At 37.5% G+C, this 10,666-nt stretch overlaps 1 protein-coding gene across 1 annotated transcript; it reads left to right on the top strand.

Moving 5' to 3' along the window:
* Nucleotides 1-952: 952 nt before the first annotated feature.
* LOC149813637 (vacuolar-processing enzyme-like) lies at nucleotides 953-10,161 on the top strand. The gene is made up of 8 exons (XM_089992093.1): nucleotides 953-1,156; nucleotides 3,217-3,381; nucleotides 4,234-4,390; nucleotides 8,053-8,338; nucleotides 8,633-8,681; nucleotides 8,969-9,181; nucleotides 9,376-9,579; nucleotides 9,977-10,161. The coding sequence occupies exons 1-8, from the start codon at nucleotides 953-955 to the stop codon at nucleotides 10,124-10,126; spliced, it is 1,428 nt and encodes a 475-aa protein (XP_089848219.1). The 3' UTR covers nucleotides 10,127-10,161.
* Nucleotides 10,162-10,666: the final 505 nt, after the last annotated feature.

Below are 10,666 nucleotides of genomic sequence, written 5' to 3'. Positions count from 1 at the left end.
TATTATAAAATTTTAAATGCGTTGTGAACCATCAGGTTTTCATGTCTCTGACATGTCTAGGCGTTGCAAAATCTAAATGTAAAGCATATTTCTTATTGAATAAGTTATAAACAACAAATATATAGTGCCTCATTGATGAAATGCTCAAACACTGGAGACTCTCTCTCTCTCTCTCTCTCTCTCTCTATATATATATATATATATATATATATATAAACTGAAATATGTAAACTAGCAAAATACCTAAACTGGTATGAACCGAGATTTTTATAGTCTTTTTTTGCAAATTTAACCCTACAAATGCATTGGGCATGATCCATTTTCTTGGAATCGATTATTGGAACATCCTAATCAGATCAAGAAATATGATTTTTTATGTTTCCATATTTATGAAAATTCTAAGCCATTGGTTTTCAAGCCTTAGAAGATCCTTCTTATACATTGTAATTAGATGATTAAAGAACTGTTTTCTTAAAACAATGCATCTACATCGCATCCATATGGTAAAATTTTAGAAAAAAAATAAAAAACACCTGAAAATCTCAGTTTATACCAGTTTACATATTTAACTGGTCTACACATTATATATATATATATATATATATATATATATATATATATATATATATATATATATATATATATATATATGGAGTTCATGGCGGCTTGACCACATAATAACCCTTGAACAAAAATGAGATGTTGCCATTAACATCATATTCAAGCATGAGTTCATGGTAGGGCCACGCGCTATGGGGTTGTCAAAAACAATTAACGAAGGTGCCGTCGTGTCAAGAAGAATATTAGAAAAGCGACACAAAGTGGGGGGGCCTTTCTTATGACTATGCACGAAAAATGAGTTACTCGGTAATCTAACAACTTCTATATAAGGTGGCACATTGCACTTGTACCAAACATGTAACTTTTATCAAAGTTTCTCTATCTGCACACCATGCAAAAAATTTCCTTCATCTTGCTTCTGTTCTTGCTAGCCTCTTTAGCTCTTCCTACTGTAAGAGGTAGGCCAGCCAATGGCTTAGGAATGCAATGGGAAAAGGGAAGAGTTGGTTCTGGTGGTGATCATGTTGCAGGGACTACTACTACATGGGCAGTGCTTGTTGCTGGGTCCTCTGGATATTGGAACTACAGACACCAGGTAGGGGATGTTGGTCTTATTATTATAAGCCCATGTGTCATGTTAGCACGGGTCATGTTCCAAGGGTTAATGTTGACTTGCTTCAAGCAACTTGAACCCCAGTCGTCCTATGTTCCGACTCAAATTCATGCAACTACAAATGCATGCATGAACTCAATGCATGTTAGGACTAAGTTTCCTAACCAAGTTCCCAGTAGGACACCTCTCTCTCTCTCTCTCTCTCTCTATATATATATATATATATATATATATATATAGAGAGAGAGAGAGAGAGAGAGAGACTACTGACGGAATGCATGTGGCCGTCAATCACACAGCGTGATGGACGGCCACAATATATAAAAAAAATGTGAAAAAGATGAAAATGCACTATTTGCCTCTCTAGCGGCGGTTTTTACAACAGTTAAAAATGCTAAAATATACAAATAGCGCATTTTATCATTTTTTTAGTGTTTTTTGTGCTGACCGTTCATCAAGCCCTGCGGTGGATGGACAGTGCAATTGTGCAAGGGTAGCAGCACACCTAAGGGTTGTGCAAAGTGAGGGGCGAGTGCTTAATGATACGTGCTTATTGAGTTTTTTTAGGATTTTGTTTATTTTATTTTTAAATTCTGATGGTAAAGATGTGATCTATGTAATTAATTTTATAGGGTTCATCTCTTGAAGTGTTTGATTCCAACATGGATGAGGTTTTTATAAGGATCGAAAAATCAACGGTGAAAAATCTTTGTAAATTTTTGAGGCTTCAAATATCTTTTTTTTCATCGAAAACACATGATCCAGGTGTGGATTCCTCGTAAATTGACCATGCCCAACACATTTATGGTGTCAAAACTGCAAAAAAAAATACCGAAAGAACTAAAAACCCATTAAACAAGTTTTCATCAAACGGCTACTCTCTCTCTCTCTCTCCCTATATATATATATATATATATATATATATATATATAGATATATAACTGGTAGAGAGAGAGAGAAATGGGTAGGTGCAAAATTGATAAGTGCTAAATGGTTTTTTTGCCCTTTCATTGTTTTTTTTACAGTTCTTACCCTCATAAATGTGTTGGGCATGGGGATCATGTGTTTTCAATGAAAAAAAATGATATTTGGTGCCTTAAAATTTTACAAAGATTTTGGACTGTTGATTTTTCAAACCTTATAAAAACTCATCTATGTGTCAGAATCGAACACTTCAAGAGATGATCCCTATAAAATCAAGTACATATATCACATCTCTAGGGTCAAAATTTAAAAATAAAAAGAAAAAATCCTTAAAAACTCATTTAGCACGTATCATTTCTCACCTACCCATCTCTCTCTCTCTCTCTCTCTCTCTCTCTCTCTCTATATATATATATATATATATATATATATATATATATATATATGCTCAAGGCTACCATGCTCTCTAGTGAAATCATTTCATTTGAATGATTCTATTGATTAGTTTGTAGATTTGACATTACACGTGCATGCACGCACACACGTGTGCATGCTGTGTACACAATCACACACATGTACACATGCACGCATGCACACACACCCCTTTCCTAGCTTTATTGAAAGACTGCCTTAGCTTTGACCTTGCCCCTAATGCCATGCAAGCAAGGATGTTGATGAATCGGATCCGATATCGGACAGAATTCAATTCCTTTTTGATGCATTTGGTAAGCCAAAACTATACCCAATTATAATCAGACGCGGATATGGTTTTGCTTTTTTGTAACCGAATTCAATGAATATATGAATTCAATGGATTCTCGAATCCATTTATGTGTGAAAAAGCAGATCTGGCATGCGCTTTTTTTCATTTGAATCCATTTAGCCAACATCCTATCAGTTGGATATGATATTGGCAAGATCCGATCCGAATATGAACCGTTTAATTCTCTACATGCAAGTAAGCATACTTGTGCTTAAGAAATGATTTTCGGTGACATCTTACTGGGTTTGCAATATGGGTCAAGTTGGAAAAGGTTTTGAAGTGTGTATATTTCAAGCTCTGTTACCAAGAAAGATTAAGTTTATTGTAATTCAATAAGTGTCAATGTTTTTTGCAGGCTGATGTGTGTCATGCTTATCAATTGTTGAAAAGAGGGGGTTTGAAGGATGAGAACATTGTGGTGTTTATGTATGATGATATTGCACACAATAAGGAGAACCCAAGAAAGGGAATCATCATAAACAATCCACAAGGTCGAGATGTGTATGCTGGTGTACCCAAGGTGAGCCCTTCACTGGATAGTTCAATGTGACCTCTCTCTCTCTCTCTATCTCTCTCTCTCTTTCTTTCTCTTGATGTCACAAAGATACGTAGATTTCACGACAGGGAAAGCAGGTTTGACTCGCAAGTTAAAAAAAAAATCAAAAATGGGAGAAGAACACGGTTTTTTTAAATTTTAATCAATAGAATTTTTTTGATATCTTAATATTTAAAAATGTTTTTGTTGAAATATTATTAAAAAGTAAAAATTGTTATTAAAAATATTAAAATAGCAGATCTAAGAATCCATATTCGACGTGTGGGCTTGTGTCACCAAGGACAAGAAAAAAATGGCGTCTGTGTGTGTGTGTGTGTGTGTGAGAGAGAGAGAGAGAGAGAGAGAGAGAGAGAGAGAGAGAGAGTTGTTAATTTTCTGTTACTGCATACTCAGAATGAGAAAGAGTTCCGGCACTTTTTTTTTTAAGCGTAAAGTCGTGTGCTTGCACATTCAACGCGTATGCCATAAAGTCACTTGGTCTTCTATCATTTTCATTGACATCTAGAACGACCCAATTTATAAAGATTTGCAGATAGGAAAGTTTAGACCCTCATAGACTATAAAGCAGAAGCGACAATCACTAATAAATGAAAAAGTCCATGACCCAAACGAGCTTTTACCTTATTTGCCCCATTCACGTTGGCATGCATATATAAAGTAGCCTAATTAACTAAATATTTTTAAATTATATATAAATGTGCAAATCCTTTTCCCTGTAACAATTCTAGTTCAATTATCCTTGTATGTTTATCTGCAATATTGTAACGAACAATCTAAACTTCAGTCGATCAACAGAATGAGTGTTTATTTGTGCAGGACTACACAGGAAAACATGTGAACACCAACAACTTCTATGCTGTTATTTTGGGCAATAAAACTGCACTAAGTGGTGGAAGTGGGAAAGTTGTGGATAGCAAGCCCAATGACCATATCTTCATTTACTATACAGACCATGGAAGTCCTGGCTCACTGGGTAAGTAATATATATATCTATATATATATATATATATATATATAGAGAGAGAGAGAGAGAGAGTGTGTGGAGTAGCTGCCCACGGCAGTCTTCCACTCCGTCGATTTTCAAACCTTATAAAAAAACCTACATGCTGGTCGGAATTGAATGATGCAAGAGTTCATTCCTATAAAATCAAATATGTAAAACACATCTGTGTGGTCGGATTCAACAAAAACATAGAAAAAAAAACTTCAAAAGCCCGGTAGGCAGCAGTAAGCACAGATCAGTGTAGTCAGCTACTTTCTAATATATATATATATATATATATATATATATATATATATATATGCCCAAATCTTTTTATACCAAACATGTCATTACAACAACAAACAACAAACAACAAACAACAACAACTACGCCTTCATCCCAAAACCATTGGGGTCAGCGATATGAACCAAAAAAGAAATTCATTTGGGGTCTTCCACATGAATCCTTTTCCTCCAATCATTTCTATCCAATGCCATGTCCTCGGTGAGGTTCAAAGCATTCATATCTTTTCCTATCATCTCCATCCAAGTCTTCCTAGGCCTACCCCGACCTCTTTTAACTAATATATTTTCTCATTTCTCCAACCTTCTAACTGGAGCATCATTAGGCCTTCGCCGAATATGTCCAAACCACCGTAAACGATTCTCTCGCATCTTATTTTCAATGGGTGCAACACCTACCTTCTTACGTATCTCCTTGTTCCGAATCTTATCTTTTATTGTATTTCCACACATCCATCTAAGCATCCGCATCTCAGCTACACTCATTTTTTGAATATGATGTCTCTTGGCAGCCCAACGTTCTGAAGCATATAGTAAAGCGGGTCTAATAGTCGTCCTATAAAACTTTCCCTTCAACCGCAATGGTATTCTACGATCGCACAGCACTCCAGTTGCACTTTTCCATTTCATCCACCCAACCTTTATCCTATGATTTACATCCCCATCAATTTCTCCATACTTTTGAATGATGGATCCCAAATATTTGAAATAATCATTCACCGGTATTTCTTGCTCACCGAGCTTCACTACACTCCCATCACTACTTCGTTGCTTACTAAACCGACATTCCATATATTCCGTCTTACTCTTACTCAACTTAAAACCTCTAGCTTCCAATGTTTGTCTCCATAATTCTAACTTAGCATTAACCCCAGCTCTAGACTCATCAATCAAAACAATATCATCAGCAAACAACATACACCACGGTACATTTTCTTGAATTGATCTCGTAAGCTCATCCATCACTATCGCAAATAGGAAAGGGCTTAAAGCAGATCCTTGATGTAACCCAACCGTTATCGGAAAATTGGTTGTCACCCCTCCACAAGTGCGGACATTGGTTACTACTCCTTCATACATATCTTTAATTATACTAATGTACTTGAGAGAAACACCTTTCTTCATCATTGTCCACCAAAGAACGTCCCTAGGTACTCTATCGTATGCCTTTTCTAAATCAATAAAAACCATATGCAAATCTTTGTTCCTCTCTCTATATCTTTCAATAAGTTGTCTAAGAAGATGTATAGCTTCCATAGTTGATCTTCCAGGCATAAAACCAAACTGATTCTCCGATATCATGACAACCTTCCTCAACCTAGACTCAATCACCCTCTCCCAAAGTTTCATAGTATGACTCATGAGTTTTATACCACGATAGTTTGTGCAATCTTGTATATCACCCTTATTCTTATATAAAGGCACCAAAGTACTCTTCCTCCACTCATTAGGCATCTTATTTGTTCGCCAAATCAAGTTAAAAAGATTTGTCAACCATTCTAAACCTTTCTCTCCCAAGCATTTCCAAGCCTCGATAGGTATACCATCTGGGCCAACTGCCATTCTTGATTTCATTTTCTTCAAAGCCTCTGCAATTTCTTTCTTTTGAATCTTGCGCATGAAGTCACGATTTATCTCATGAAAAGGAATGGAGATGTCTCCAAGATCTTGAGCATGACTATCATTAAATAGCTTATCAAAATAATATTTCTATCTCTCCTTAATCTCCTCATCTTTGACTAAAACCCTTTGTGTTTCATCTTTGATACATCTAACCATACCCAAATCCTTTGATTTCCTATCTCTCATCTTTGCAAGCCTATAAATATCCTTCTCGCCTTCTTTGGTATCCAACTTGTCATAAACCTCCTTATATACCTTAGCCCTCGCGTTTCGAACAACTTTTTTAGCTTCCTTCTTTGCTATCATATACTTCTCCAAATTCTCATTATCACGACTCTTACTTAGATTTCTATAACACTCGCTTTTAACCTTAATAGCTACTTTGACATCCTCGTTCCACCATGATGTATCATTACCTAGTAGTGCACCGCCTTTAGACTCACCCAATACCTCCTTAGCCACTTTTCTCATGCCACCCGCTATCTTATTCCACATTGATTCTGAATCCTCCTCGAGACACCAAACAACTTCCTTAACTACCTGTTCTACAAACATTCCTTGTTTAGCTCCTTTCAGTGCCCACCACTTAATTCTAGGATCTATCTTATGTCTATCCCTTTTGAGGCATTGTCTAATTTTAAGATCTAAAATTAAGACTCTATGTTGTGTAGCTACACTTTCTCCCGGTATAACCTTACAATCGATGCAACAACCCCTATCTCTCTTTCTAAGTAGGAAAAAATCTATCTGACTCGTATTAACCCCACTTTTAAATGTTACTAGGTGAGACTCCCTCTTCCTAAACCAAGTGTTTGCTAAGATCATATCATAGGACAAACAAAAATCTAAAATCCTTTCTCCACTTTCATTTCTTTCTCCTATACCATAGCCTCCATGTATACTCTCAAATCCATCCCTACTAATGCCTACATGTCCATTAAGGTCACCGCCGATGAAAAGCTTTTCTCCATAAGATATCCCTTGTACTACTCCATCTAAATCTTCCCAAAATTGATGCTTAATGGAATCATCTAAACCTACTTAAGGTGCATAAACACTAATAATATTAATAATATCCGTACCTAATACTAATTTAATAAGTAAAATTCTATCACCCTTCCTACGAACCTCAACCACATTATCTATAAACTGACGACTCATAACAATCCCTACTCCATTTCTATTCCTATTTATTCTTGTATACCAAATCTTATATCCCCAAGGTTCTATCACTTTAGCTTTCTCACCTACCCATTTGGTCTCTTGAAGACATAAAATATTAATCTTTCTCCTACACATAACATCTACTAACTCTACCAACTTACCAGTTAAAGACCCTATGTTCCAAGTGGCTAACCTAATTTTATGGTCTTGGACTAACTTCTTTACCCCCACCCGTCCAACAAAGTGAGGGAACCCTTGCCTATTTGATACCACACCCGTGCGCCGGTGTGACGCGTCGCTTCTGGGCGACGACCTAGCAACCCTTGCCCATTTATCACTGCCTCCGGGCCTAGAGAGTACAGCGCGTCGCTCAGTAGGGAACGCCCCAACGAAATTCTCATATTGGTTCATTTTCATAGGATATGACAAAGTTTTTATGCTGGCTGTCACAGGCCTACCGCAACCCTCCTCCTTTATCCGGGCTTGGGACCGGCAGTGTATAACTAAACAGTTATACATAGGCGGAGTTATACCAAACATGTCATTATGTGCTTTATTTTGCAGGGATGCCCAATCCTCCTGCTCTCTATGCTGAAGACTTTGTGAATGTTTTGAAGAAAAAGCACTCTATGGGAAGCTACAAAGGGATGGTGATATATGTTGAAGCTTGTGAGAGTGGAAGCATCTTCCAAGGTCTATTGCCAGAAGATATCAATGTTTATGCGGTAACTGCGTCTAATGAAGTTGAGGACAGCTATCCCACTTACTGTCCCGGTTCGACTCCTTCCCCTCCTCCCGAGTTCACAACCTGCTTGGGAGATCTATTCAGTGTTGCATGGATGGAAGACAGGTTTTTTTTTCATTCTTGTCTCCAATTTTATCGGCAATATAACCGCTCATCATGAAAATATTGCTGCACCTTTCGTTGATAGTAGTTATATTAACGCCTGCTCAGGTTGCCCGAGTGGTAGCGGGCCTCTGGGAGAAGGTGCTCACACCTTCGTCCTAGGTTCGATTACCACTGGGTGTGTGGGTGCCTTTCACTGGTGGGCTCCGTCAGGGTTTGGTTGTCCGTGACCCACCGGGAGATTACCCGCTTCGGTGGGGAACGTCCTAATTTACCCATGGTTTTCTTTCTTCGCAGTGACGCGCACAACCTGAAGGGTGAGACCCTTTACCAGCAATACTTGAAGGTACGCTATATTTTCATTATCAAGATGCATGGCTTCCCCATGATCACCGTGGTAAAAGTTTAATATGGCAAAATAACGGCGGCCGAAAAATAAACATAAAATTTTAAAAAATGACAATTTCCCCATTATTAGCCGATATAACAATAAATAACGATACTTTCATACGAACGACAATATCATGGTATTTTGGCCGTTTAAATTAATGGCGACCAAAATCGTTCGATATCTTCAGAATATTGCGGGTATATTTCAGTATGACCATGATATTATGGTTTATTTTGCTGCAGGTGCGTAGTCGAACATCAGTTAACGGGACCTACGGGTCGGGCTCTCATGTGATGCAGTATGGTAATAAAAGCATTGGTGCTCATCAGTTAAATATGTACCAAGGTTTTCATGCTGAGAATAGTAATGATATCAGCACCTACTTTTGGGAACAAAACAGTCCAAGCGGGGTTGTAAACCAGAGAGATGCAGACCTTCTTTCATTGTGGCATCGTGTAAGGCCATGCTTAATTTTACATATTTCAACTTCAATGAAGAACATCACACATGATAGTTATATTTATTGTGGGCCAATGGAAAAAATAAAAATAACTTATGTATGTTTATTGTGACCATTACAATTTTAGAATTTAACAACGTTAAGGGCCTTTCTCATGCAATTTCTGTCTCATGGTTACTCAATTGACAGTATAGAGGTGCAAAGGAAGGGTCCAAAGAGAAGGAAGAAATCAGGAAGGAGATTGCAGGCAAGATGGCACACAGAATTCAAGTTGATAAGAGTGTTGAGGTCATCGGCAATATCCTCTTTGGAAAGGATGCAGCTCACCTCCTCAATGTCATCAGGCCATCTAATCAAGCTTTGGTTGATAATTGGGATTGCCTCAAAACAATGGTAAAAACAATTTATGCCAACTTTTTTTACTTAAGTGATAGGATTGCTTACATGCATACAATCAAGCTTTGGTTGATAATTGGGATAAAAACAGTACTTACCAACTTTACTACTTAGCCATAGGATTGATTACATCCACACCATGTGATCTGGGAAATGGTTTTCCAAAATTGATATATACTGATATATCAGTAGATGCTATGAACATGTCCATCTCCATATTATTATCCATTAAACAAACAGTTGAGTTCAAAAACTTGTTCAACTACCAGATGGGAGTTCCAGAGTTCCCAACTCTTAAATGACAAGTTCAAGAATTCCAACCAAAGGAGATGTAAATGAATGTTGCAAAAATTGAATTGCCTAAGCTCTTTGTGTATATGGCGTTTGGGTGCAGGTTGACGTATATGAGAAAGAGTGTGGAGCACTTGGTCAGTATGGGATGAAACACACGAGGGAGTTTGCTAACGTGTGCAACCAAGGAGTTCCAATGGATGCAATCAAGGCAGCATGTGTAAAGGCGTGCACCAATATCACCAACCCTTAAACAAGGGCTTTAGGAAATATGGGCCTCATACATATATAATAGGTTAGAGCAATATTGTCGCCCTATGATGTTTTATAGTTGCTGTCATATATATATATATATATATATATATATATATATATTGTATTGTAACCAAAGGCCTGTGGAATATGGACCCATATATGAAATGTTAGAATAAGTCCGCTGAAGATAAGCTGGCGTTCTATATTACAAAGTGTACTTCCCATATTTCGATACCAAGGCCCATTGTGCCCCCACTTGTTCTCGTCGAAGCTTGGCATATTTCGGTACCTACTGGGGGGCGAGGGTGAACCCGGTGCCTTAGGGAAGCTCAGAGAGAGAGAGAGAGAGAGAGAGAGAGAGAGAGAGAGACCTGAATCCAGATCCATATCAGAAATAGATCCGAGGAACCAAGGACAAATCCTAATAAAAAATACATGCAGTACTAGATCCAGAAAAAAAAATAGAACAAGATCAAACTATTTACAGGTAAAAAATGCAATCGGGTGGGATTTTGATTCAGATAAACTTTAGATCCAA

Source organism: Nuphar pumila, chromosome 16 (assembly GCF_984573655.1).
Source record: "Nuphar pumila chromosome 16, dmNupPumi1.hap1.1, whole genome shotgun sequence".
Classification (NCBI taxonomy): Eukaryota; Viridiplantae; Streptophyta; class Magnoliopsida; order Nymphaeales; family Nymphaeaceae; genus Nuphar; species Nuphar pumila.
Note: the sequence above shows the minus strand (reverse complement) of the source record. Positions and strands in the feature narration are given on the sequence as shown.

Excerpts from the sequence above, each read along its gene's own strand:
- LOC149813637 (XM_089992093.1), top strand. The coding sequence starts at position 953 with ATGCAAAAAATTTCCTTCATCTTGCTTCTGTTCTTGCTAGCCTCTTTA. Across the intron at positions 1,157-3,216 it reads ATTGGAACTACAGACACCAG|GCTGATGTGTGTCATGCTTA; the intron begins GTAGGGGATGTT and ends TGTTTTTTGCAG. Across the intron at positions 3,382-4,233 it reads TGTATGCTGGTGTACCCAAG|GACTACACAGGAAAACATGT; the intron begins GTGAGCCCTTCA and ends TTATTTGTGCAG.